Source organism: Monopterus albus, unplaced genomic scaffold (assembly GCF_001952655.1).
Source record: "Monopterus albus unplaced genomic scaffold, M_albus_1.0 scaffold9.1, whole genome shotgun sequence".
Taxonomy (NCBI): domain Eukaryota; kingdom Metazoa; phylum Chordata; class Actinopteri; order Synbranchiformes; family Synbranchidae; genus Monopterus; species Monopterus albus.
The window spans coordinates 478,793-491,739 of NW_018127889.1; the positions used below are offsets into that span (position 1 = coordinate 478,793).

The 12,947-nt window shown below is 40.3% G+C and overlaps 1 protein-coding gene across 6 annotated transcripts in view; it reads left to right on the plus strand.

Annotated features, from left to right (window-relative positions):
• The window catches only part of LOC109952783 (glutamate receptor ionotropic, kainate 2), a 59,600-nt gene that overhangs the window by 27,139 nt on the left and 19,514 nt on the right, over window positions 1-12,947 (plus strand). For all 6 annotated transcript variants that reach the window (XM_020588054.1, XM_020588062.1, XM_020588046.1 and 3 more), the window contains 2 exons: window positions 581-634; window positions 2,030-2,203. In XM_020588054.1, the coding sequence (XP_020443710.1) occupies window positions 581-634; window positions 2,030-2,203 (228 nt within the window). The remainder of the gene's footprint in view (window positions 1-580; window positions 635-2,029; window positions 2,204-12,947) is intronic.

The following is a 12,947-nucleotide window of genomic DNA, read 5'->3' on the forward strand; positions in this document are numbered from 1 at the left end:
GTAAGAGCGTCCATTATGACAGGTCAGTAGTACATTTGTAATATTCTACAGAGATTAAAGATGGACAGAGTAGAGAGTAGGTATCTGAATCAGTGCTTAAAGAGAGAAACAGTAATAACAGGAACACATATGGGCTTATTGTTCAAGTACATATACATAATGAATAAACCCTGAGTCTGTGTACTGAGTACTAACTCAATTTTTTTTTAAGGGGGAATTATGTAAATGTTGCAGTTAATTCACTTTTAATTCAATTCAGGAAAGTGCTATGATAAAATTATCATATATAAAAAGGTAGTGGGCTGTTCCATCATCTTAAGTGCTCTTACTGTTTACACACTGAACCTAAAGGTCATTAGTATGGAACCTCGAAATGTTCAGTATTAAATAAATCAAAAAAGACAATGAAATAAATATGTATGAATCATATTACTAAACCAACAGTTTGGGTCAGAGAGTGATTATGCAGATTAACTAAATAAATGAAGAAAATGAATAGAAAAATTAAGATGAATAGAACAATCAGCTCATCATAAGCTGATCACTGATTTCGAGACATGCTGTTCTTTATTCCCTGTAGGCCCTGGCCATGGGTATGATGACAGAGTACTACCATTATATTTTTACTACCCTGGTGAGTACACTGGCACTTCTTTTTTATGTTCATAAAAAACAATTTTATAGTGTAAGATGTTTATTACATTTTTGGAAAAGCACTGTCCACATGAAAGTGTGTCTGGTTTGCACAGTTTTATTTTCCCTGGGCTTATTGCAGTGCAAATATTCATCTGTTTTTTGCTTTTTGCAAGGCAGAAATTCATCCATCTGTCCGAGTGTCTGATAGCAGTTATTCTTCTCTGAGAACAAAGTTAAATATGACTCGAGCCAGAGTCAGTGAAACAAAAACGTTCTATTACTGTCATTCTGTGTGAAGTGTTTTGAGCCTGAACTACAACCCTGATAGAATTATATGGCCTTGACTAACTGACACATCATCATTTAGTTGATTATAAATGTATTCTTTGCATTTTAAAGTACAAGTTTATAAAGTTTAATTTCAGATTATTTAGTAAATTTTGCACCAATCCCACCTGCCTGTTCACAAGCATGGGAGTGCTGTCAGAAACAAAAGCAGTTGGATATATTTTATTCTGACTTGGGCAGCCATTGAAGTTGTCCAAAGTTCTTTGATCTAGCCACTACAAAGATTGCTTGCTACGCTCCAGATGAAAAGCAGCATATCTTCGCCGAGCCCAGGGAACAGAAGACTGAGAGCTCGGATAATAGCCCTGAGCAGATGAGACTGTCACCCATTTGGTCCATTATAGCTCTAACAAACAAATGGCATGTGCTGTGTTGTTTGGAGTACAACTGCAAAGGCTGAGGGAAAGGTTGGAGAAAACTGACCTGAAAAAGACATTTACCAGTGCACAGGACATGCAATTATCCCTAGTGTATCCACATAAGAACCTGGTGAGATGAAAGGGGAGTGAGTGACAGCAGGTATGTCACTGGAAAAGGAAAGAGAATGGTGATTATACGTCTGTTCCGGTGGCATGCTGCTGCTTGTCGAGGTGGAAACATGCCTACTTTAACATCAGCCAGTGTTTGGCAGGTTGCAGGCCACCGGGCTGGCCAAAGCTGCTGTATACTGGTACCAAGCCATCCATGCTGCGTTCTGAATAGGACAGCAAACATTGACCATGGCACCCCCATTCTGCATCTATCGCCTGCTGTTGCTCTGTCAACTGTGTTGTTGCGTCCCAGAGACATCTGCCTGGTGAGATGCCAGACATGCTGTATGTGGGACAATTGGGTTGTCCTTTCACTTCCACATGATAGATGGCAGTCCACCAAAAGCCTGCCTGTAACCTTGAAAGCCTTGCCTTAATCAAGGCTACTGCCTCAGCATGAGATAAAATAACTTCTGAAATACCTTCAACTGCACTCTTATACTCTCACTTGTTTGAGGTGAGAAATTATTTTTTGCAGCTCAAAGACATCTAGACTTTCATCTTTGTGCTTCCAGGACCTTTTTGCCCTGGACATGGAACCGTATCGCTACAGTGGAGTCAACATGACCGGATTCCGCATCCTCAACACAGAAAACTCTCAGGTGTCCTCGATCATTGAGAAGTGGTCAATGGAGCGGCTACAAGCTCCACCCAAACCGGACTCAGGCCTGCTGGATGGATTCATGACGGTAGGATTGTTATGCTGCTTATATAATGTACATGCTATGCTGTGCAGGCTAAAACATGCTTTAGCTGCTGTATTGCTTTCCTGTATTTCTCAGGGACCAAATCAATTTGAAGCCATACTATATGTAATGGAACAGTACCTTTGGCGATTTTATGCCGCAGTTACTTCTTTTTATATAAATTGATCTTTATGATGCTATAGATGGTGATGAATGAAACAAATGTTTTGAAATATGCAGTAGCTGTGGAGAAAAATGTCTGACCACTTGTCAATCAGCTGTCCCATGGCGTGGCTCTTCTGGGCCGGGCACAGGGAGCAGCATGAACGCCCTCTGTGTGGAGCTTTTGGGTTGGTGCTCATGGGTCTAAATGCTCAGTAATGAGCTGGTGTGAATAGTAATAGCCGTTTATCTGCCCTCCTGCTTCTCACAACTCTCCTCTGGGAGCGTGGCCAAAATATGACAATCTGTCAGTGTTCACGCAGAGAGAGGGAGCAAATTGGATGGAAATTATGGCCTTGGTTTTTTAGGATGGCATCCAAAAAAGCTAGGGATAAGGTGATTTGAAAGTGAAAAAGGGAATGGAGCTCATCATGGACATTCAAGGTCCCTCTCCATGCCTGTTGTTGTAAATAGTCCATTTACTCCACCGCCCTCACAGCACTTTCCTTGCAGACAAGTACCTTTTTTCCCTTCATTCAGATTCCAGTTTTTCTTTCTTCTTGTCTAGTTCACGAACTGGTACCAGAAATCTGTCAAATGAAAACAGTGTCTTTACACCAAAGACTTTTATTATAACATGGAGCATAGTGCCTGTTCAAATATGAGTCACCGCCTTAATTCACTCTTACATATGATCAAAAATGAAAACACAATCAATCATGGAAATGCATGCATTTTAACTTAACCTTCCTAAATAAAGCCATATGCATATAGCATAGTTTGTAATAACGCCAAAGACACACAGCACACATTGCTGTAAATTCAGAAGTACCGTATTTTATTTCCTTCAAGCAACAGTATGTGCATCCTTTTTCCCAGGTGGCACTCGAGTGCAGAAACACAAGCAAAGCAGTTACGTCTGGAAAATGATTAATGCAATCCACAAAGAGGTTAAATCACTTGATTTTCTTTTTTTCCTACACCGGAAACGAAAGGATATTAATGCAGAATGTTGAGCTGATTAATTAGCCTTGCCTGAATCATTTTGTCAGATCCTATACTACATATTGACACATCTCAATGGACTAGAACCACCATTAAATAATAAATAATTCCTCCAAAGGCTTGTGCAAGCTTGATAAAGTGCTTCATTAGAGTGCTCTATTTATAATCCTGGCTCTGATGTATTTTATTCTTTAGAGTGTTCCACCCTAAGAGGATTCCTTATAATGAATGAATGAAGAGATAGCGGCGTGAATATAAAAATATAGTAATTTTAATGGTATAATAAAGACGTAATGGAGAAACAGTTCTGCTGGGGATTTTTAAAAGGTAGCTACATATACATATTTGGGTTAAAATAATATTTGTCTCTTTGTAGCACAAATGTGTTTAATTTGTAGATTTGTCTGGCATTTATCCAACTGTGCTCTGGGCTGAGAAGCCGGGCAAAGGTATCATTAAATTAAAGTGAGGAAGGGCTGCAGCAGCCACTGTGTGACCTTCCACCCCCGACCCACCCTCTGGCCTTTTATTTCTTTTCTCTCATACCTTGTTCTTATTCTCTGCAACACAGAAGCCTTGCTGTGCTCTGGGCTTGTTTGTGCTCGGTGACCAGGCAACAGTTGTGTAGCGATGGTTACCAAGACAACGCAGTCCGTGTCACCTTGTGATTTCATACAGGACTGATTGACTGAGATGGGCGGAGGAGGAGGAAGGTGGGGTAGGTGAGATAATGGCGGTGAGAGGAGGGGAACAGACAGGAAAGATGAGAGAGGGGATGTTAAAACTGTTGAAAGGTGCAAGCAATGTTTTCTCACATCACTATTCATGTATTAATACTGGATAATCACAGTGACACTGTCTTGGTGCTTTGGGTGAGGCCAGGCATTGTCCCAGGGAAGGATGTATAATGAGAAGTCCCTCCTCAGCCAAAGCAGGCTGGCAGACACTCAACCTCTGCCTCGTAACTCTGTTTGTCATATGTATCTTGGACACGGAGCAACACATAGTAGGAGTGAGGATGCTAATTAGTCAGGTTTATTTGTGTGATTGTGCATGTGTGGGTGATCTCATCTGCTTGGTTCAACTCTTAAACTGTATCCCTGGAGTCACTTCAGGCACAAATTGTTGTAACATTTTGTCTTTGTTTAACAGCAGTAAGAAACCTGCAACCTGTGTGACAGATTAGACCTTTTGTATCTAATGTGATGATTATTTTGTCCCATCGGTGTATTGTTATTTTCTGCAGCTAATGAAATACTTTGTTTTACTGGGGTTTTTTTTTTTTTTTGTAATTTGAATTCCTTTAAATCCCAATTCACTGAGCTAAAGTATATACTTGGATTTAATTGAGGCCAGAAAGCAGTTTCCCAGTTGTATGCCTCACTGAAGCTTTAAGCCCAGTTATTTTCTACATCTGCATCATTTCATTTTGTCTACATTTCATTGAGCTATAATTACCAAAGAACAGGGCTGGATGTTCTCCGGTGTTTATCAACACAATTGAAAATGCTAGTGTAATAGCTCATAATAATGACTCTTTTACTAATAGAGAGCAGTTGTTTGGGTAGTGTCTATGATATGATGAGGCTGTTTCACATGGGACACTGTTAAAAGTATGTTAGGCTAACACAGACTAAATTATTTGGAAAAACAACAAACATAAAAAAAAGATGCTGAAGATATATTGAAACCACTAATGAAATATGAGCAGATGTGATTTCTTTTTTCCTTTGTCTCAGCAGCTATGGTGGACATGTCCTTGAGCAAGACACTTCAAACTCTCCCAGAATGCTCTAAATAATTGCTAATGACAATGATTTTAAAAAGAAAACAACACAGCATGTGTCTCTAACACATAACTTTAAATTGCCTTTTCTTTTTGTCCTAAAAAGCTGCACATAGCAGAAAGATACATGTGTACGCCCAAGTAGAAGTGTCATAGACATTCGTTATACCGTGTAATGCTATTTATAGCCGCCATTTCTTCAGCTATAGGTATTAAATATGTTTGCTCTCTGTAACTGTGTCTAAAAAAAGCTCCACATAATGGCAGTGTGTCTTTCCCCCACAGGATACAAATTGCATGGGAAATGAAACATGCTAGTTTTGGGTCCCATTTTACCAAATTTGCACATTTGTGATTTGCAACATTAAAACAAACCTGTGACCGGTGCCTGTGCAAGATCCCAGTTGTTGTTTATCTGCAGCTTGTGAGTGACAGTCATTTGAGAAATGTGATGCTGCCACCATTTTCCTCTCTGTGTGTAAAGCTGTGCTTGGAAAGCGCCTTTGTAAAACAGCCCCTGGATGTTGTTCTAAAAAAATTTGGAACATTTGTGCATTTTACATAATACAAATGAAAACATTTACTCATGAGTTCTGCTGATTTCTTCATTAGATCAGATGAACTAGAACTGAAATCCAGTCAACAGGTTTTTATGTAATATTATTTTTGGTGGTGATGACCTATTTGTTTATATTTGTATTACAGATAGTGTATTTAAAATAAGTATTAGTATGCTATATCTAAATACATAAACTCACTAAGAACTGCTTTAATGTGCTTTAAATTTTCTGAATACTTTATTTCAGTTTGGACTTAAATATTGGAGTAGTTTGAGCTGACAATGAAAGAGAAGATTAAAAAAAGGAGGTTTGCAGAGAAATAAATAGAGGTAGGGAGTGATGGTGAGAGAGGGGGACACAGCAGACACCTTGCTGCATTAAAGTAGTCATTATGCAGAATGGCATATTTAACATAAATGTATGTAAATTATGATTATAATTGCTGATGTATTATTTTGTACATCACATTTAATGCTGCAGCTGGTAAAGGAGGAGCTAGTTTTAATTAGCTTATATATTTATAATTTGAAGTAATTTACATACCGCTGGGTAGGTTGCACAAGTAAAGTACAGATACCTCAACATTGTATTTAAGTACAGTAGTTCAATAAATGTACTTAGTTTCCACCACTGCAAATTTCATTCAATTAGTTGTTGAAATATTTCAGAATTTCAAGTGGTGGACAGACTGACTGACAGACCAACATTGCCCTCCCCAGATCCACGCCACTTGCTAAAAATGTCACAGATTGTTATCGTAAGGAACTGCTCATGAGAAACATCCAATATAATATGTGCCAAACTATATTATTAAGCCTGACAAGAGGCTGTGAATGTTCGGAGCAGTGGTGTCCCACCTGACTCTTCAGACATCAGCATGCTGTTGGCAGCACAGTCCACTTCCGAGTCCATCCTAATTAGCACCATGCTGCCTAACCTACATCCCATGAAGTGGCTGTTTAACATGATGGACGTCCCTCATATTTAATCAACCTCCAGCCAGGTCTAGCTAAAGAGGCTAGTAGGTGCCCACTCCACAGGTTTTTCCCTCCCCTCAGTTCATCAGTTGTGCCTTCCAAAATTTCCAGAGTAACAAAGCATTTTACTATTCAGACCCACTGAAAACAAGCCAGGTTTGTGATTAAACCTTGAGTCACTTAAGAACAAGGCTTCATCAATGAACCATAACAAGTAAGAGCTGGGCTCTACAGAGTAGAAGAGAAGAAGAGAGCTTCTTGGAGGGCTAAACAGTCTTTTGCATCTCACTACCGTCTGTTGGGATCTTTGGCCAGAAACAAAGAGAGAAAGAAAGACAGAGTGCAGTATTAATTACATCTGGGCTGCTGCTAAACACAGGGCACTTTGTAGGGGTCTCTCCAAGATACTTGGGCAGAATGATGTTAACATAGAAAGTGTACTAGGAACATCTTTTGTTAATTGTATGCTGATATTTCATATCTGGTGTGCATACGGGTCTGTGTATTTGCATTGTACTAAAATTTCTTTTATCCTTTTTCATTTTAGGCTATTAACATTAAAAAAGACAAAAATAAATGAAACAAAGTAAAATCCTGCATGTCAGAGGGAGAAAAATCAAATAAAAAAAAAAAGTCTTTTTAAATTTCTCTCTCTCCCACTGCCTGGCCTCGCTCACAAAAGGCTTCTATGGACCAAGGGTGCATTGGTGCTAATAATGTTGATGCTGTGCCAAGCCCAGCTGGTGGTGCCCGGCACAGGGCATCAAGTGTCTGCTCTCCACAGTTGCTGTCTTTAAAAGGCTCTCTCTTCTGCCAACTGGGATCAGAGGGAGGGAGATCACATTGCTGTAATAGACACAACCAATCTGTGAACCTATGTGGGGCTCATTCTGTTAGCTTTGACTGTTCTATATCAAATATAAAATCGAAGCATCACATTATTCTGCCTAGCAGCAATAAAAGGCAGTGTGCCAATACACTGGCATATCATTTGAGCATGACACATACCTACTATATATAATCTAATTCAATAATCTGGGCATTTTTGTAGTTTAAATCCTGACTAATTAGATGACGTACGGTATACGTCAGTATTAATGTTTATGGGATACACTCAAAATAGTTGCTGATATCAGCCATGCTGATGTATTGTTATGCATACTACTGTATGTGTGGATATATAGAGTGAGCACTTCCAGTATACTGTATAACTTATTTAGGCTGCAGGGTAAAAACTGAAGCCATTTTTGAACAAATAAACAGATTCCCCAGATTCAGAATCAAATTTCCAGGAAAGTTTATTTGTGCAGTGATTTATATGAGGCAAAATTACAGTACGTGTCCTCTATTCAATATCATGCTGCCTGGGGAACACCAAATTTGGCTCAACACCCACACTAAGGACCCTCATTTAGTTGACATGTTGTGTGAATGAAGCTCACAGGGAGAGGGATCCATGTGTCTGTATTCTACTCCCATTCTCAGATTTCAGACAGCAATGTGCTACCCAACAACAAACCCACCAGAGAGGCCAAACATGAGCCAAGTCCTCCCCTTCGGAGGAACCACCAGACGTGGAGAACTGAATCAGACATCCTACACTGTGTGTATACTTAGTATGCTTCACACTTACAGTACAGTACAAGCACACACTTGTATGTAAACATGCATGGTAAATCACCTTGTAACCAGGGCATAGCTGCCACCTAGCAGGTTCCTCCATCCTGCTCTCACTGTGTGGGCGACTCCCAACTGGCCCACAGCAGAGCCTGTTAAGTATGTTTTGGTGCTAAAATGTTGTATTTTTACTTGTAACAGAGTATTTCTGTACTGTGGTATTGCTACTTTTTCTAAAGTAAGGGATCTGAGTACTCCCATCACTGGAAATTTGTACACATATACATGAGCCCTAGAGGAAGTATCCAAATGACTTTAGTGATTATCTGCCCTTTTTTCTGGCGTCATGATGGTGACATTTGTGGTTTTGAGTGAAATGGCTCATCATGAAATATGGTACAGACATTAATGTTCAGGGATCTGAGTACTTCCATCACTGGAAATTTGTACACATATACATGAGCCCTAGAGGAAGTATCCAAATGACTTTAGTGATTATCTGCCCTTTTTTCTGGCGTCATGATGGTGACATTTGTGGTTTTGAGTGAAATGGCTCATCATGAAATATGGTACAGACATTAATGTTCACAGCAGGCTTTTCATTAAGCACCAGGTCATATTTTCAATAAGTTCAATATTTTTCTTTATGACCTATACCTACAGAACTCATCAAATTCCCATCAGCCTCAGCTGTATTTTGTGTTTCAAGCTAATTACCAGAACTGAGCATGCTAACACGCTGGACTAGAATGTGAGCGTTAGCGTGTTAGCATTATCTTTGTGAGCATGTAGCATCTGCTGTAGCTCAAAGTGCCACTGTTTCAAAATACATCCAAGCAGAGGTGCTAGCATGGGTGTGGACTCTTGAAAGCATATTGCTTTGCTCTCACCCAAAATCAGGCAATCAAGTTCACTTAGACAGAAAGTAAAAGTACAGTTTAAGGTCAGAGTGGAATTTTGTCAATATTACTGACCGGTCAGTGTTTAACATGATTAGGGTGCTTTAATAATGCTACATCAAAACTGAATAAATATATATTGACACTGACATCAAACAGAGTTCTGCCACATTCTCTCATGAGACCCTTAAAAGACCTGCAAACCTTAATTTCCCTCTAACATGCACTTAAATCTACATTATAGCCATGAAAATGCTTTCACAAAAATCCAGCTCCATCATTTAAAAATGCAACAAGGCTGCTCTGTTGCCTCAGCATTTGGAAATGCAATGTGAGAAAGGGATTAAACCTCCAAAGCACAAAAAAAAGAGGAAAAATGACAGTGACAGTGCTGGCACAGTCCCCTATATACTATACCCACACTCTGAGCAGCGCTCATGCACAGCTCAGTGAAATACTACAGAGACTAACTGGGGAAGGCAGAGGCAAGATGCTGAAAGAAAGACAAAAGGGATGAAATGATGGGAGAGACAGAAATTAAAGGAGGATGGACCAAGGAGAGACTAGGGCAGAACATAGTCCATCACAAAGAAAGACGAAGAGAGACAGAGTGGGCAAGTTACGGGAAGAAAGAGAGATGGCAGTACACTGAGCTGCAGTCACCCGAGGGCTTTTTTCCCCCACCAAAATGATCTGACAGTGCCTGCTCTCCCTTCTCTGCTAGGAAGCCTGAAAGAGTCATAATATGCTGCATAAATCACACATGCCACATTTTAGTGTTTTTCAAATCTCGTCTTTTCACTTTTGTACTAGAATTGAAAGTTTGCACTGACTCAATTTCATCATCCAAGGTCCCATTTAACACACAAGTGCCAGAAATACATGGTTAGATACATATTATTTTACAATTGAACTCCTCCTCTAGGAAACATGTCATCTTAAATGGCTCCTTCTTCTCCTCCTTATTATTGAACTCCTTCTCTAGGAAACATGTCATCTTAAATGGCTGAAGCAAAGGACAAATGAGAGAAACTAAACCAAAAGAGCTAAAACAAGCAGAAACAACAACACTGAGACAGTGTAACATAACATATGTAAGTTACTTACTGACCTCTTATATGTTGTTCCAAACACAACCTGGCAGTCTAAAACCACAGTGTTATTGTTTGTTTATTATATATATGTCTCTACTCCACTAGTGAAGACTTATTAGCTAAAAACCATAAAGTTTACAAATGCAGTAATTCATCTGAAAGAAGAATTTGCAACTCAAATACTTGCACCGACTGTGCAGTGAAGCAGCACAAATATCAGCCATGGAATGGAATGAATAATTACCTTCTTCTATCAAATCATCAAACCCCATGGGTTTGTCTGTGATCTGAGGGCAGAGTGACTTCAGCTCCAAGAAAACAATGAGTTTCTCTCTTTCTCTCCCGCTGACACTCTGACTCTGATGCTGATGGCAGTGCTGCTGGCCTGTGTGTGTGTTTGTGTAAGTGTGTATCTGCGCGAGTGTGTTGCTCTATGCCTGACAGCTGCAGCCCAGTGATGCATGGTGAATAACAGGTCAGTGCTAATCTCATTAGGGCTAATCAGACGTATATGATATGTATAAACAGTAGAGTTTCACTGTACACAAGCAGCTGCAATACACATCCATCACCAGACCGGTTGTAATGTGTGCGTTTGTGTGTGTGTGTGTGGTAAGAGGAATGCTGGGAAAAAGGGCGACTGATTGAGAAGAGGTGAGAGGAGAATGAGCAATGTTATTTTTCAGGGTGCTACAGTGCCAGAGGAATTATGGTATTATGCCCAACCAGAGAACTGGTGTGAATACCGAGCCAGTGAACAGGAATATATTTGTGTAAGCACACTCACACACACACACACACACACACACACACACACACAGGCATACAAACAGTAGCTGGTGTAGTAAAGTTTGCAGTTTACCTGTTCTAAATGAGGAAACTGGCTGCAACTATGACAAATGAGGCATGCCTATGGGAAGATAGCAAGTTGAGGTTTGTCACTGTGTGGGAGAGTGTGTGTGGGTGTGTGTGGCATACACACATCTTACTAATTGGCTCCTACATGTCCTCACATATGAGAGAGAGAGGTGCTAAGACGAACTAAGGCATCAGTAGCTGGAAAGGAAGATGTAAAGTGTGGAAAATGGGAGTCATTAAATGATGGAAAGTGTATCCAGGCTGGTGTATTTTTAAAGATGAAGGGGGTTGTGTGATTTCAAATGGTTTACTGTACATGGCTGTTTTAAGTGAGAGACAAAGTGCAAGGTGAGAAAGACAAGGCACCGATGGTTTTGGGCACCTTGTTTGAAACCCTTTTCCCTTCTCTGTCTGAGTGTCCCTGGGGTTCGAGATTGGTTTCACTTAAAGCACTTAAAACCCCCCACGGGACGGTACTTGGCTCTGAAATAAATATCAAGATCACTCTGGGATTGTTTTTAAATTGAATGCAATCTGCCAGAGCTGTGAGTCATCATTTCATGTTTTCCCCCCTCTGATTCCTCCTCCTTCCCCTTGATGCCAGTCTCTTTTTGTTTCCATTACAAAGGGATTTTTAGGAACTGTTCTGCTCCAAAGGCAAGTAGGAGAGAGATCTTTGCCATATAAATCATTTGAGCCAGACATTATTAGATATTTCATGGCGACCACAAGTTAAAAGATGGGGCAAATATTTCCAGAAATGGAGAAGCTAATAGGAATGCATAAATCATTCAAACAAAAAGGCCGATGGGGGATTCAGAGTATTCTGGCCTCAGAGTGTAAAGACAGCAGTATACACAACTGCATTATACTGTACAATGTGATTAACTTTTGCTATCTAATAAACGTACATCTTGAAGCCAAATGGATGTTTGTTACATTAAACAAATCTATCTGGTCTGATGTCGCCCAAATAAAAAAATATCAGAAAAAGATTCCATATTAGCATGTTAGTAAGTCTTCATTCTGAAACATAATACTACATGCATATTGTTTGTGATTCATCAAAAGGTTTATATAGTCATCTTAAAAGCTCTTTTTCTTTTTTTGTGGCATCTCAGAGGTTTGCTTATCACTAACCTGAGCTACTGAATCTATAGTTTGCAAGTCTGCATGTATTCTGCCAAGAAATTCACAGTAAAATGCCCATTTCAGCAGTTAAATCTCGCATTTATTCATAAAATCTGGCTTTGCCTCGAGCACGTTAAATAAAAGATGCGATAATCAGTTCGGACGACACCGCAGTAATAGGTCGTATCACTGGTGGGGACGAAGCAGCCTACAGGAGGGAGGTGGCCGGTCTGGTGTCATGATGCAAGGACAATAATCTCAGCCTCAACACGGACAAGACGAAGGAGATGATAGTGAACATGAGGAAGGAGAGGAGATCTCAAGAAGGCCCAACGGCGGCTGTACTTCCTGAGGAGGCTGAGGAGGTTTGGCATGTCACCTAGGATCCTCAGCAACTTCTACAGCAGCATCATTGAGAGCATCTTGACCAGCTGCATCACTGTCTGGTACGGCAGCACTACTGCTCCGCAAGCGCCTGCAGAGAGTGGTAAAGACTACGGAGAAGATCACCAGGACTCCACTGCCCTCTCTGCAGAGCATTTACCACCGCAGGGTGTGTAGGAAAGCTTCCTCCATCCTCAAGGTCCCCACCCACCCCCAGCACAGACTGTTTGCCCTACCCTCTGGCCAGAGGTTCAGAAGTGTGAAATGCAGGACC